The following is a 15535-nucleotide window of genomic DNA, read 5'->3' as shown; positions in this document are numbered from 1 at the left end:
TAATAAAAATTACGAAATTTTGCAAAATATTGCACAAAATATATTGTAGCGAAGTATATTTTACATAGGCATAGGCTATTACACATAACATATAAATATTATATGTATCTATATGTAGACCTTAGGTGGGTTAGTATAGGTTAGTACAACGATTCGATTTTAGTTCAAATACAGCAAAAGTTTTCTTTTCAAAAGCATATCAAGATTAATATAATTCCGTCTGTTCGAGACGAACAAATACATTTCACTTTCATTAATAGTTGTAATAACATTTCACGTCACTGGAATCTGTGAGTTGAAGACGGGGCAAAAACAAAAACCTCAACTCACTGGTTGGAGCGCGTACTACTGTTTTAGCATCGCCCATTAAGTACATTCTTATTTAAAATATGACTTACATCAATGTGAAATATTGCGCCGCATAGACGTGGATGGTTGCCAAGTAACGCATAGAAATTGGATTTCATTCATACAAATATTAAAAACAAACCTGTTAGTAAACGTGTCCCCACCCTTTCCAGAATGGTACAGTCCTCGCTTGAGTCTTTTAGCATTTTTGCTACAAATCTGGCACTTGGCGTTTAACCAGTGTGCGAACGCAGGGGGGGCCACCGACACTGTACAAAGCGCAACAACAAAAAGCGAAATTGAAAGGGGATTCGACGACATTTTGTGGCCAAACGTATTATTTTATCGTTTGATTTTGGCAATTGTAACGTTCATTCAGCGACCATGGCTTGTGGCGCGACGTTGAAGCGATCTATGGAGTTCGAGGCCCTTCTCAGCCCGCAGTCCCCAAAGCGGAGGAGGTGCAATCCTCTACCGGGGACTCCGACTACTCCTTCCCCGCAGAGGTGCAGCCTTCGTCCGCCAACAGAGAGCCCGGTACACTCGATGTCGCCCCAATCTATGGGAGAACACAGGCTAACTCCAGGTGAGAACGGCTCGATTCTCGCCATTATACGTTGGTATGTTTGACATGTAGGAGGGGATGGGGGGGTTGTTTAATCTCAGCTAACCAGCTAACGTTGTTACATTTTTGAATTTCGTCAGTCCGTTCTTGAAAGGTTTTGTCAAGGTTTCTCGAGCGAACGTTTAAGTTTGCGCCACCGTTTACGGAACCGATGATTTGCTAGTTGTTAAGGGTCTCTTTGGGTGTGTAGATAATTATGCACTTTGGATGAATAGCTGTTTTGAGCTCCGCTAGCTGAACTGAAAGCGGCCGCTAACGCAGACTAGCTGACACAGAGCTTCGTTTAACTCCCGTGGCTTAGTGTGAACACAGTCATCGACTATTACTGTTGAAAACAATACACGTGAAAATGCCTTTGTACAACTGCCTGCGTCTGACCGGGGTGGTTAACGTTTGGCTTAAAGCTTGTTGGTTTATTAGCAGGACTGAACCAGTATTTCCAAACAAAGAGGAAATGTAGGCATGTGGACCAAGGGTGCAGTGGCGTGATTTATACTAAATATTTGAACCATGCAGACGAAAACGTTTGTTAAATGATACATTTTTAACGTTTCTAAGTGCTAGCGTGTACTAAAACACTTAATTTCAATAATGTAATGTTAATATGTAATATCGTAATGTAATTATTATCTCCGTTCCCTTAATACACATTCTGTAATCGCTGGTTTGAAACGGATTTTATGGACTCTTGCCGAACCTGCCCAAATGCCGTTTTTACAGTTTGTAAACGTTTAAATCTTCCGTGACGGAATATATTAGTTAACCATGAGCGAAATAAATGAAGATGGCAAACTTGTAACATGATATCAACTTGCATTTTGTTGTGCATCATGAATTGAAGTGCTCGGTTTGCCTGTCATATCAGTGCCTGTGTACTTTGTGAAACCAGAGATTCTTTATTGTTTTTCTTTTTTTATCTCTGACAGTTAGCCACACTTGAGAGGCATTTGTTTCTTTTTCTTAGCATCGCTTATTTCCTTTCCTTTTGGATTTTCTTTATCTAGTTTTTTAATAACGAGCCCATTGACTTCAAATTGCTCGTTAATCGAGTGCACATCAATGCCGAACAAAGCAAAACCCGCTCCCTGCAGTAACACACCCTGTGCATGAGACCCTAGCTAGGGGGCACTTCCTGGCGGAATGGGATTTTTAAATTCCCTCCTCAATGCCCGAGCGCCGAAGTGAATGAGACGCCCCATCTCTACACTCCCCTCCCCCAAGTCCAGTTCATCCCACACCTCCATTGTAGTCGTATTATCCCTGTTCTGTGGTTTTGGGCCTTGAATCACTTCTCAGGAAGCCACTGTGATTGATTGCTTGGTTTGACCATATAAGGTTACAGTTGCTTAGTAACCTGTTGGACCCAGTCCCAGCATTTGGCAGCATTTGATATGGCCAGCCCAGCAGTGGGAGAGGGGCTTCACCTGTCATTCACAGAGGCTGGTGGGGCTGGTAGACTATCAAAATCTTTGTGTCTTTCTTTGGAGGTGCCTGTTAGTTTAATTTAGGAATACATGAATAGTTTGGTTCTAAGATGAGAACATTTCAAAAATCATGTTTTTAGTATGTTATGTTTTGATCGCTGTGAGTTAGCTGTATTTTTTGTTATTATGGCTTAAATCTAAATAAACTAACTGCAGTTTAATTGATATTAATTGGAATGCACAATAAAACATTTTTTTACCTTATTTTGGAACCAAACTCTTCATATGAACACTTGGATCCATTTTGAAAGCTTTCTTTGTTAAATCTACACTCAATGGTTTACTCCAAGACAAAGCGGTTTGAATGGAGTGTGTGTGAGAGAGACCCTTATTACAAGATTGTTTAAATTTCCTTTATTGAGGTTAGGCCCTTATAATAATATCTATAGCGAAAATGAATGTATTGTTGTGATTGAGCCCCTTCATATATTTACATTGAGTAATTTAGCAGACACTTTTATCCAAAGCGACTTACAAAGAATTAAGGGAACAATAAGCAATATGTCTTACAAGAGCAATAACATCTCTTATTGGACCCAAAATTCCTTCCTTTGTTTAACTAAATAAAAACCAATCAATTGGGAGCTGCATTATAAATACAGGAAGTCTCTTCTTCAGTTAGGCTTGTAGCCACACTGCCTGCTTTGCTGGAATGCATTAGCTTCAAGATAGGTTAGTTGGCATGGTACCCTCGATTTTTACCCTTTCCCCCCCTAGTTGATGGCAGATACAAATAAAAGGAAAACCTTGAGCTCCCCACCCAAGATAAGTGCTGCAGTCTCCCACAGATATGTGCTGTCATGTTTGCTTGTGTGATTGAAAAAATGCATATTTTCCTCCACACAACATTTATGTTGACCCGCTTTTATAGTTTTAAGAGTCATTTCCCTTCCCATTTACTCGACAAATGAAGACAACATGATTTCTGTCATCAAACTCATGGAAGCCATATTGTTGTTTTGTACTGTGAGCCATATTGTTGGTCTGTGAGCTGTCTGCTGGTGTCGAAGATTAGGACTGGTGACCAAACCCAACCTAGTTTTCTGAAAACAGGGCTATAGATGTTCCTGGTTGTGTTATACCGGACCCCTCCGCATTGCAGTCTATTCACCTAGATTCAGTTTCCAGAAATAAGCCTGTCCCACCATGAAGCCAAATTATACTGTTTGCATCCCTTTTTTTCTGATTTGGTATTTTGGAACTGGCTATAATGACTCATTAGTGACATGGAGTGTCATTGCGGCTGCTCATAAAAGTGAAGTGAAACTTCATTCTACCCCCCTGTACTTATTTGTCATGGGACTGCTTCTGAAAGCAGGATATCCTCTGTGCGTTGTGTCTGAGGTTGCCGAAATTATGCCGGGGATTATCGAAGGCATGTCAGGTTGTTTATTTTCTACACGTCAGAATTATTCATCAAAGAGAGTTTAACATAGATTAAAGGGACCGTTCACCCCAAAACAAAAATTCGGTCTTCATTTATTCACTCTCGAGTTGTTGCAAATCTGTTTAAATGTATTTGTTCTGATGAATGCAGAGAAATATAGTTGGAAGAAGGCTTGCAACAGTTCTTGGCCACGATTGACTACCATAGTAGGAAAACAATTGCCCCAGAACTGTTTGTTTTCCCACCTTCTTCAAAATATCATTTGTGTTCAACAGAACAAAGAAATGTATAAAGCAGTTTTTCCTACTATGGTAGTATGGTGGTAAACTATTTGGTTACAAATATTCTTCTAAATATATTTCTTTGTATTTATAAGAACAAAACATACACAGAATTGGAACAATTTGGGGGTGAGTAAATGAAGACAGAAGAATTTAGATTTTTGGGTGAACTGTTCCTTTAATTTCTTCTTTGCAAAAAACCTGAATGACCCAAAAGGGGGCAAAGGTATTTTCCTTCTCTTGCTAGTGTTCTAATCTTTCAATTGTTATTGGTTGTCCCAACAGAGCAAATTTTTCAGAACATTCGTCAGGAGTATAGTCGCTATCAGAGGCGACGGCAGTTGGAAGGGGCCTTCAACCAAACCGAGGCCTGCAGTTCTAGTGACGTCCAGAGCTCCAGCCCCTCCCTCACCTCACCAAGTTCTCCCACAGGTCAGTTCGCTCAAAAGCCAAATTCCCAGTAGGAGGAAAACCAACTGTTTAGTTATTAATGTATGAAAATGAATCCAAGGAATTACAGTTTCACATTCAGGTTAATAATTTGTAAAAAATTTTAACTGATTGGAGCGATTCTACATTTGAATTAGGTATGTTTAGCAAATCCACATGGACAAAAAATATTATTAGTTTTTCTGAATTTGGTGTTAAAGGCAGAGTAGGCAATGCTGTCCAGAAAGTTTTTCGTTAAGCTGGTTAAAAGTCTCCCAACATCCTGATAGCAATCAATAAGTTAAGTGAAACATTGGTATGTTTATAATTATAAATCGTCGGTGAAAGGCGTAGGGTAAAAAAATGTTGGACCAGGTACTGCCCTCGGTCCGAGGGCAATGATACGTCATGTGTAAATTTTCAGTCATCGTATTTTGCATCCCACTGCTCACCCTGTTCACACAGACATCATGCATCATCGGTGCGCTCATGTGTGATGTGCAGGCATCGTGAAAATGGCGGACAGACTACAGGTACCTGGAGATGTTTGTTATTGTAGAGGTGTGGGTTTGGATGTTGATCGGGAGGAATCGTATGATTGCAATGCCAGCAGGCAAACGTTAGCATTTTCCAAATGATCTACCTTTAAGGCAAAATGTTAACTCCTAACAATATTTCGCCCAATTTTCAAATAAAAATATTGTTTGTACAATGTACAGTGAGGGAAATAATTATTTGATCCCCTGCTGATTTTGTAAGTCTACCTACTTTGGAAAGAAATAAAGGGTGTATCAGTTAAAGTAAACCTACCATCAAAATTATAGAGACAGAATAGGAAAAAATTTGGGAACAAAATGTTATAATATAAAGGTTCTAAATTTATTTGCATTTCACTGTCAAATAAGTATTTGATGCCTGAGCAAAACATAACTTTTTACTTTATAGAGAATCCCTTGTTGGCAAGCACAGAGGTAAGACATTTCTGATAGTAGGTCACCAGGTTTGCATATGTGTCAGTATACATTTTAGTGCACTCGTCTTCTTGGTTGTCGCTCAGCAAATTGGAGTTTTGCCTCCTTTACAGATTTTCTATAGAACTAGGGTCTAGAGACTGGCTAGGACATTTAATGTACTTCTCCTTAATCCACTCTTTGGTTGTCTTGGCAATATGTTTTGGGTCTTAGTCATGCTAAAGGCACATCCTTGACCCATCTTCAGTGATCTAGTTAAGGGGTGGAGGTTCTTGTCCAAGATTTTACAGTACATGGGCCCGTCCCTTCCCCTCTTGATGCGGTGAAGTCATCCTGTACCTGTCGCAAAGAAAAAGCCCCAAAGCAGTTTCTTTGTATTGATGGTGTTTTGGTCTCTCAGTACTTTCTCCGAAGCCTTTTCTGAATCATTTTGATGTTCATTGTAGGGATGTGTACAAATATTCAATCTGCAATAACTATTCTAATATAAAAAATGCTATTTGAATATTCAAATAGTGTTTTTTTATATTTTACTGCATAGATGTTACATACTGTATCTTAAAATAATCATTCCAATAATTAACAAGACGCTCTTGAACACGTTTTTATTTATTTTCTGGGGAGTTTGGTTGCGTTGTTAATGCAAAATATTTTACAGTGCATCACCCTTTCAAATGACAGTGCCTCTATTTTTTCTCCTTTTCTTCCAAACATTTAGTCTGGTTTATCTCTGCTACATTATACAAGATTAAACATCAACATTGTGGCATCAAAGGGACATGAGAACTCGATGAGCTAAAACCGTAATCTTTGAAATGTGCTCGGTTGTATGTATTATCACAGCTGTAAGGTCTTGCGTATGTTGTCTTTTCGTCAGCATTTATTTGCAGATTAAATAATTTGAATAACAAATGCAGGTGCAAGATATTTTTAAGCATGCATGAATGTTTCAACTTGAATAGCTATTTGACCGCTATATATATGCTGTTGACCGCTATTTGTCTTCATGTTGGTTTAATGTGTTTGACGTTTATGTGTGCGAGAACACATACAGTTTGACTACCCAAAAAAGAAAATAATTAAGTATCCAAGAGGTCTGTCACTACTAGTTCAGAACAAATGTCAATACCAAATGTTAAAAGTATATCCAAATTACATTAAAGAATGTCACACATGAATGTCACATAAATGTCACACTTGTGTGCACACTTCCTTTCCCTCTGGTGTTTAATTCAGGTTTGCGTCTGATTGCTTTTAGGTGCCTCATCCTTGAAGAAGGACCAGCCACTCTTCACACTGAGGCAGGTTGGCTATTTGTGTGAGCGCCTTATCAAAGACCACGAGGAGAAGATCCGCGAAGAGTACGAACAGATACTAAACGCAAAGCTGGCAGGTAAAATAGTGGAAGTTCCACATAGTGCAAATGTCTAATATTTGTGTGTTTTAATTTCAAATATGTATGAAATATTATTAAAGAACCATGCCCCAAGTTTTTCTTAGTGACAATTAAAAAAGGTAGAATATTGTTTTTATAAATACAAGGCAGCCATATTCTAGTATCGTCAGGAAGAGCCATCTGTTTGTGTAATGCAGAAGAAAGTGTTGATTTTTGTCTTACTCTGCTTCTCCTTTTCCAAGAACAATACGAGTCCTTCGTGAAATTCACACAGGATCAGATTATGCGAAGATATGGCACCAGGCCTGCAAGCTGTTAGTAAACCTTTCCTGCTGGCGTTTGTTAGCCAAAAAACATTCCCTCAAATGATTTGATTGTTGTTTGTTTCCTTCCTAGTCTAAATTATGTGGTATTTATAAGTCTTCTCTTTTTGTCTTACAGATGTGTCTTGAAGAACTTTGTAGATGGTACTACCCCTCAGAAACTGGTTTCTGAAGAACCAGCCCCCTTTGTTTCATTTGAAATTTCCTCCTTTTACTATGTTTTCTTTTTTCCAATAAATGCTTGGGTGCCATGGTCTATCCACATTTAACTCATTTTTATCGCTGAACCTGTTACTGATGGCCCAACACCGAACATGCATATCTAGATGCATTCTAAGGAAGTTTAATCTTTAAAGATTTGTGGGAAAATATGTCAAACTACCGCTGTATAAAGCTTGGCTGATGTGATCATCTCTGTATAATGTAATGTGACTGACCTGCAGCAGATATACCAGACTCTCCCTATTTCTTCAATCTGTTTTTTAACTCTCCATAAACGTTTTCTTTTTTTTGACAAATTAAAGATCTGTGAAAAGTCTGTGTGTTTTTCTCTTCATTTGAATATGCATGGTGTTGAATAGAGAAAGTGAAGCTGGCATCAATCTTTGGAGGATAATGTTTTAATATGTACCGTTACTTGTTTTGAATGATGTATGGAGAAAGCAAAAAAAACAGGGTCTTTTCCTGGACGACTCTGCGTAAAGATATTGCAGTTTTTTAACATGGCAAGACCGCATCCTAATCAAACAAGAAAAACAAAACACTGCATTGAGCAAACTAGCAGCCATCCTCCCAAGATGGCGGAACATTCACCGCAGCTTGAAGTTATGTTTGAATGTGTCTGTCTGGTTATATGTCGCCCTCCTAGGATACTGTTTTTTTTTTAAGCGCTCTTAAGGTGCTCATCTTTGCCCTTACTGTGGTTTTAATATTTTTATTACGTTTCTAATTTTTAACACAGTAGTTGTATGTTGGTTTGCGCACAGTTTTGACAAGCAAAATGTATGTTAATGAGATCACGTGACTCCAGGTGTGGCAGTTTGCGGAAGCTCAGGTAGATCGTCGACTCCAGTCTACGAAACTTTGGCGGGTCAGATGTTTTTTTTAAGGAAAGCAAACAGAGCAACACCACAGACCCTCCATTTAGATGCAAGAGGAAGGAAGATTGGAACCGGATAAACTGGATGGAAGACTATAATTAATGTCCAGAGAGAACGCCTTTAGGTCCTTGGGAGTTTCACAACTGTTTCTGAATGTATCATATACTGAAAGATTTCGATTTTATTCGTGTTTTTTGTTGCATGCAACGTTAGTCAACATTAATGAGCACCGGGCGGCGTGTGTTCTTTGAAAAGTCTATACTCGCGTGAGAAGTGACGGTCTGAAGAAAAAGAAGGTAGGCTATGTTAACTTTTTTGCATAGCCGTGCATATACATTGTGATCTAGTTTTATGTTTTAAAACACCGGAGGTTTATCCCCCAAATTTAACTTATTGTGAAAACGCTTTGGTTAGGTTATCGCCAAGTTTTAAGATATGTCCAAAGTTTCGGTTCTGCTATGTTTATAAATAACATACCAATGATTTTTACACAGAAAATCATTTCGGACTACCATTATTATAATAAAACCTCTAACTTGCATAACTCGCAGGATGAGTTTGTTTATGTAGGACAACTTACGTAAATACAAACTTTCCTAATCTACAATAATATACACTTCCGCTCAAACGCTAAGATTTACTTACTCAGATACTCCCGATGTTACTAGTTTTGCTAGTACTATCGTGTGACAAAATAATCCGTATAAATAAATCTATGTTGGTGTGATGAATGAAGTCTTGAAGAAGTTATGCATGGGATTTGATTTATGCTTTTTTAAAAATTATTATTATTCGTTTTGTTGCTAGCAGTTTTAATAACTTTCATTATGAAAAGACAAAATGTATCCTTTATATTTTTTGCCATGAACTATGATAAATAACTTCGTTGGTGTAGATTGTGACAAATTACATTTAACGCAGTTGAAACATTTTTTTAATATACAAAGATAGGGAAATGGACAATGACATTGAAGAACAGGACACGTTTCCAGTGGAGAGGGACGGAGGAGGTGAGAATCAAGGATCTCAAAGGAGAAGGGGACGTAGGGTGGAGAAATTTCAAAAGAATGTTTCTAAATGGATGCTGCCCGAAGAGCTACAAGATGCGTATATGGAGCGAGCCAATTGCTGCCCTCCTCCTATCTTCATCATCCTTGTCAGCATAGTAGAGGTATAATCAAATGTTTGATAAGAAACATGAAACCTTTATATTATTTAAAGCTCCACAGTAGTGTCATTTGTTCTTTTTTGGTATAGGAACAACTGTTTACAGCAACCAGTAGATTTCCATTAATGTTTTAGTTGGTGTGTGGCCTTTTCAAAGAACAGACATTCTCTTGAGCTCAACACTCCACTTTCCATTTCTGTATGGCATCTTTTAGCCACAATGTTTAAAAACCCAGATTCATATTTTTCCATGTGAATATTACACCAGATCTCTAACTAAAAGATCGCACATTAGATAGGAAAAATCTGTTTTCTGTTTATTTAAATCTGTTTATTCATTTAGCTTTTATCCAAAGAGTCTTCAAACTGAAGGAGTATGTAACATGTAGCTCTAAACAAGCTAAATCAAGTCATTCTTTTCTTAAACCACAGTTCCAAATAGTTTTTATGAACACAGTTCATTTTTCTTCATTCGTACTGACGACATGTGCACAACGTGTCATGTTTCTTACCAGTATTGTCCATTTGTCCAATCTTCTCCTTACACAATGCATTACTGTCATAAATGGGACGTTATAATTTGTACCCTGGAATCAGTGTCAACATTTTTGTCAATTTGTGTCAGTTGGCAGTTTTCATCTACTATGCAGTATGGAAGCCCCAGAAGCAATGGATAACTTTAGGAGTGGGAATCTGGGAGAGTCCTCTTACCTACAAACCTGAACTTCGTGAAGAGGCGTGGAGGTTTATATCCTACATGTTTGTGCACGCTGGGTAAGGGATCACGCTGCTTTCTTCCAGTTGTTTCGAGTATTAGTACAACTTTCTATTGTTGGGCAATAAAGGTAGCACTGTTTGTTTGGCGTATTCCAGCGCACAATGGGAAACATCACTGTATGAATGAGTGAAAAAAACAAAAGCACGTTTTTATGACGTAATTTAAAGTGACTGTTCCCCTCTAAAATTGAACATCGTTTTCACCCTCTTGTCATTTCAAACCTACTTGATTTGCAAGTCTACAACCTACAAGTACCCAAGAGTGAATTTTTAGTCCATGTTCAGCCATCCATATATAAAACATAAACCATTACGTTTCCAATGAAAAATCTCATTAACATAGAGAAAGTCATTACAATGTGCATCACTAACGTGCCAAGTGTTGCCCAGGATGTCTTCTATTACTTTTATTTTATCGATGAACTCTATAGCTGCTGGGAAAAAAATATTCCTGTAATGTCAAGTTTTCCACCTAGGGGTCACAAACCTTAATTCCTAAATTGAAGATGTAAATTCTGTCTGTCTTATAATTGATACCTGGTGTGTCGAGCCTCGGAGATTGAAACGTGGTCCCTTGACGGACGAGAGTCAGGTTCATAAAAGTCCAGAAAGCAACAATAATTAACAGGTCCATTGGTTCTGGTGATGAGTACAATGTTTAAAACAAACATAAACCACAACCATAAAAACACAGACAACACACGAAACCCGCTGCTGGTCACCACCTGCGCATGTTTCCAAAAGTGTTCTGCAGAAGAAAGTCAGACAGGTTTGAAATGACAAGAGAGTGATTAAATGACGATAGAATTTTCATTTCTGGGTGAACTATCACTTTAACTTTTTCTACTGTGGAATGACCGATCTAATGGATTTATGGATCAGACATTTATACCTTATCGTTGTTTGATATGTACAGTTGAAAGAAAAAGTATGTGAACCCTTTGGGCTTACTTGGATTTCTTCATAAATTGGTCATAAAATGTGTTCTGATCTTCATCTAAGTCACAACAATAGAGAAACACAGTCTGCTTAAACTAATACCGCACAAACATTATACGTTTTTATTGAACACAACATGTAAACATTCATAGTGCAGGGTGGAAAAAGTATGTGAACCTTTGGGTTTAATAACTGGTTGACCCTGGTTTGGCAGCAATAACCTAAACCAAACGTTTCCTATAGTTGCAGATCAGACCTGCACAACGGTCAGGAGAAATTTTGGACCATTCCTCTTTACAAAAGTGTTTCAGTTCAGCAATATTCTTGGGATGTCTGGTGTGAATCGCTCTCTTGAGGTCATGCCACAGCATCTCACTCGGGTTGAGGTCAGGACTCTGACTGGGCCACTCCAGAAGGCGTATTCTCTTCTGTTGAAGCCATTCTGTTGTTGATTTACTTCTATGCTTTGGGTCGTTGTCCTGTTGCATCGTCCATCCTCTGGTAAGCTTCAGTTGGCGGACAGATGGTCTTAAGTTTTCCTGCAAAATGTCTTGATAAACTTTGGAATTCATTTTTCCATCGATGACAGTATACCCGTCCAGGGCCTGAGGCAGCAAAGCAGGCCCAAACCATGATGCCCCCTCCACCATATTTCACAGTTGGGATGAGGTTTTGATGTTGGTGTGCTGTGCCTTTTGTTCTCCACACATAGCGTTGTGTGTTCTTTCCAAACAACTCAATTTTGGTTTCATCTGTCCACAGAATGTTTTGCCAGTAGTGCTGTGGAATATCCAGGTGCTCTTTTGCAAACTTCAAACGTGCTGCAATGTTTTTTTTGGACAGCAGTGGCTTCCTCCGTGGTGTCCTCCCATGAAGTCCATTCTTGTTTTCCTTATTGTAGATTTGTCAACAAAAATGTTAGCATGTGCCAGAGATTTCTGTAAGTGTTTAGCTGACACTCTAGGATTCTTCTTCACCTCATTGAGCATTCTGTGCTCTTGCAGTCATCTTTACAGGACGGCCACGCCTAGGGAGTGTAGCAACAGTGCTGATCTTTCTCCATTTGTAGACAATCTGTCTTACCATGGACACATGGACATCAAGGCTTTTAGATATACTTTTGTAGCCCTTTCCAGCTTTATGTAAGTCAACAATTCTTGATCGTAGGTCTTCTGAGAGCTCTTTTGTGCGAGGCATGGTTCACATCAGACAATGCTTCTTCAGAACAGCAAACTCAAAACTGGTGTGTGTTTTTTATTGGACAGGGCAGCTTTAATGAACACATCCAATCTCATCACATTGATTGGACCCCAGGTTGGCTCCTGGCTCCAATTAACTCTTGGAGAAGTCATTAGCCTAGGGTTTCACATACTTTTTCCACCCTGCACTATGACTATGTACATGTTGTGTTCAATAAAAACATAAAAACATATAATGTTTGTGCGGTATTAGTTTAAGCAGACTGTGTTTCTCTATTGTTGTGACTTAGATGAAGATCAGAACACATTTTATGACCAATTTATGAAGAAATCCAAGTAAGCCCAAAGGGTTCACATACTTTTTCTTTCAACTGTATTTGAGCATCTTTCTATATTCAGGGTAGAGCATATCTTGGGCAACTTGCTGATGCAGCTGTTTCTGGGAATTCCCCTGGAGCTGGTGCATAAGGGCTTTGAAGTGGGCATGGTTTATATGTCTGGGGTCCTTGCAGGTAGGCATTTGCATGTATAATTAGTCTTTATTATTATTCTTTTTTCGATATTAATGTATGTGCATAGGTGAGAGTACAATCTATTTAAAGTGATAGTTCACCCAAAAATAAAAATTCTGTCATCATTTACTCACCCTCTAATCAGTTCAAACCTTTATGGCTCATCTGGCACCCATTCACTTGCATTGGTTTTGTGTCTATACAATGACCAACGGTTACCAACTTTCTTCAAAATATCTTACTTTGTTGTCTGTGGAAGGAAGTTGTACAGGTTTAAAATTTCAAGAGGGTGAGTAAATGATGACAGAATTTGTATTACTTTTTATTTACTTTTTATTATATTTATTACTTTTTATTTAATACTTTATTATCACTTGGTTTCAATTGAATTTTGAACTCTAGCTCTCATTCTATTCTTATAACACACTAAAATGTTTAAACCCACTTTCAGGCTCTCTTGCCAGCTCCATTTTTGATCCTCGCAGCGCCCTTGTGGGGGCCTCGGGGGGTGTCTATGCCCTTATGGGTGGTTACTTCATGAATGCTGTGGTGGTGAGTAGAGTTCTTGTCATTTTTGATGGTCTGTATACTTAGAATTTTCTGATTGAAACTATATATTTGAACATCTAAACTTTTCCATTTCTTGTAGAATTTCAAGGAAATGACTCTAGTTTTTGGAATCTTTCGCATCCTAGTCATTGTTTTGATTGGTATGTCATGTATTTTTTTCGCTTTATACTCATGTTTGATAAACTAAACTAGAAGCATTAAGTCCCTACCTACTGCTCCATCTTTAATAAGAAAACTCTCTTCCAGTTGGGACAGATGTTGGCTTTGCTCTGTACAGAAGATTTTTTTCACATGACGATGCCATGAGGGTAAGACTCTGTTTTGTGTTTGGCTCAGAATTAGACTGTATGAGATTCATAACATAGTTCATAATCTAAACTGTTAAATGTTCAAAGTATAACAAAGGAGTTTCTTTTATTGTTAAAAGTTTGTGAAGTTGCACATTTAACAGTATCTATTGTTCAGGAAGGGAAAATTAAGTGTTTCTCTTATAGGGGATTTCCGTTTAACTGTTTCTTTATTTTTAGGAACAGGGAACAAGAATACCTGGTTTTCTTTATGCTTTGGGCAATAGACTAAAAACGTAGAGAAAGCATTTACTCTTATTCATTAATGGCTAGTTCACTAGTCTTGAAAACTAGGTCTCTTAAATCAGAGCTTCCAGTTATTATTTGGCAAACAGTATTTGCTAAATTAACAAATGTAATATCAAATTTCATGCAGAAGGTCCTGTATTCTTTCCTTTTTTTGTCAGGTCTCTTTTGTGGCCCACATTGGTGGTGGAATAGCAGGCATGACCATTGGTTATGTGTTCTTCACCAACTACAATAAAGAACTCCTAAAAGACCCACGCTTCTGGATGTGCATCGTGGGATACATTGTCTTCCTTGTGTTTGCTGTCTTTTTTAATATCTTTTTGTCACCAGCATCCTAAATGTGAGGGTGTTTATATGTAATGGTTAAAGCCAGACCATTGTTCACATTGGATCAATGAGTTTTATGACTGTAAAGCTAGATACTACAACACTAAACACAGTAAGTTTAGTATTTGGCTTTATTTTTTTAATTCACATGACACTGTTCAATTTACATCTGCCAGGCCAAAGGCTGTTTTAATGTGATATTTTGTACTTTGTGTATTATTTTGTTTGTTTTTATCATGGTCAATAAATGTTTTATCATATGTTATGAAATTACTTTATATAGGTCAGTTGTGGCCTGGGGGTTAGAGCGTTGGGCTTGTGATCAGAAGGTTGCTGGTTCAAATCTCAGTGCCAGCAGGTCATGACTGAAGTGCCCTTGAGCAAGGCACCTTTACCCCTGATTGGTCTGCAGTAATGTCTCACTGTAAAAACTACTTGTAAGTTTTTTTGGATAAAAGCGTCTGCCAAATGAATAAATGTAAATGTAAATAGCGTAGCATTAGCCAAGGATCTGTCATCAATATGAAATTGTGTCAGATCAATACTAATGAGACCTATAGACAGTTCCATTACATTTGTATCATTTGGTAGCGTAGAGATTTTTATGTTAATTGTTTTTCCCCTCTCTTGGTTAACACTTTTCTAGGTTCTGTTTGGACAATCGTTTTTTCGTTAATTCTGTTAAATAAAATGTTAAACAGAATACTGGCCTATTTTCTCCCTCAGTTCTGTTCAGCTGTTCCCCAAAAAGATAATGGATTGCAGGAATACTTTTTTGCAGTAATAGTGGCACATTCGTGCATTTTTGCTCTCTGTCTAGTATTATTAACAAAAGTATGCTCTTTTGTGCTAAATCTATTCTCTTTGTATTGCGTTTTTTTCAACCGTCAGCATTCAACATATTATTCTTAAATTTACAGCAATTGTCTACATCTGAACATGACCTCTGAGTCCTCAAAGGTTATTTAAGGATAAGATACGGGGTTCATGATGACTCCCGTAGGCTTGTATCAGCCATTTTCCACTATGCTGACCAATCCGATCAGCTTAATGACCAGCAGAACAACAAACCAGTAGAAAATCTGAGAGGAAATGCTCATTGAT

General features: G+C 38.1%; 2 protein-coding genes across 6 annotated transcripts; both read left to right on the top strand.

Annotated features, from left to right (window-relative positions):
• Positions 1 to 283: 283 nt before the first annotated feature.
• Positions 284 to 8087, top strand: akirin1 (akirin 1). The gene is made up of 5 exons (XM_079469750.1): positions 284 to 934; positions 4411 to 4557; positions 6784 to 6918; positions 7164 to 7235; positions 7363 to 8087. The coding sequence occupies exons 1-5, from the start codon at positions 733 to 735 to the stop codon at positions 7371 to 7373; spliced, it is 567 nt and encodes a 188-aa protein (XP_079325876.1). The 5' UTR covers positions 284 to 732; the 3' UTR covers positions 7374 to 8087.
• Positions 7950 to 14691, top strand: rhbdl2 (rhomboid, veinlet-like 2). 5 transcript variants are annotated; one of them, XM_079469746.1, is made up of 9 exons: positions 8277 to 8468; positions 8558 to 8640; positions 9296 to 9515; positions 10137 to 10285; positions 12826 to 12938; positions 13390 to 13490; positions 13588 to 13648; positions 13755 to 13816; positions 14263 to 14691. In XM_079469746.1, the coding sequence occupies exons 3-9, from the start codon at positions 9300 to 9302 to the stop codon at positions 14440 to 14442; spliced, it is 882 nt and encodes a 293-aa protein (XP_079325872.1). In that variant the 5' UTR covers positions 8277 to 8468; positions 8558 to 8640; positions 9296 to 9299; the 3' UTR covers positions 14443 to 14691. The 5 variants fall into 5 exon arrangements, with proteins under 5 accessions (XP_079325871.1, XP_079325872.1, XP_079325874.1 ...); XM_079469747.1 differs by having other exon boundaries at positions 8351 to 8468; positions 9292 to 9515; XM_079469745.1 differs by having other exon boundaries at positions 7950 to 8640.
• The last annotated feature ends 844 nt before the right edge of the window (positions 14692 to 15535 follow it).

Source organism: Barbatula barbatula (genome assembly GCF_947034865.1).
Source record: "Barbatula barbatula genome assembly, chromosome: 12".
Taxonomy (NCBI): domain Eukaryota; kingdom Metazoa; phylum Chordata; class Actinopteri; order Cypriniformes; family Nemacheilidae; genus Barbatula; species Barbatula barbatula.
Note: the sequence above shows the minus strand (reverse complement) of the source record. Positions and strands in the feature narration are given on the sequence as shown.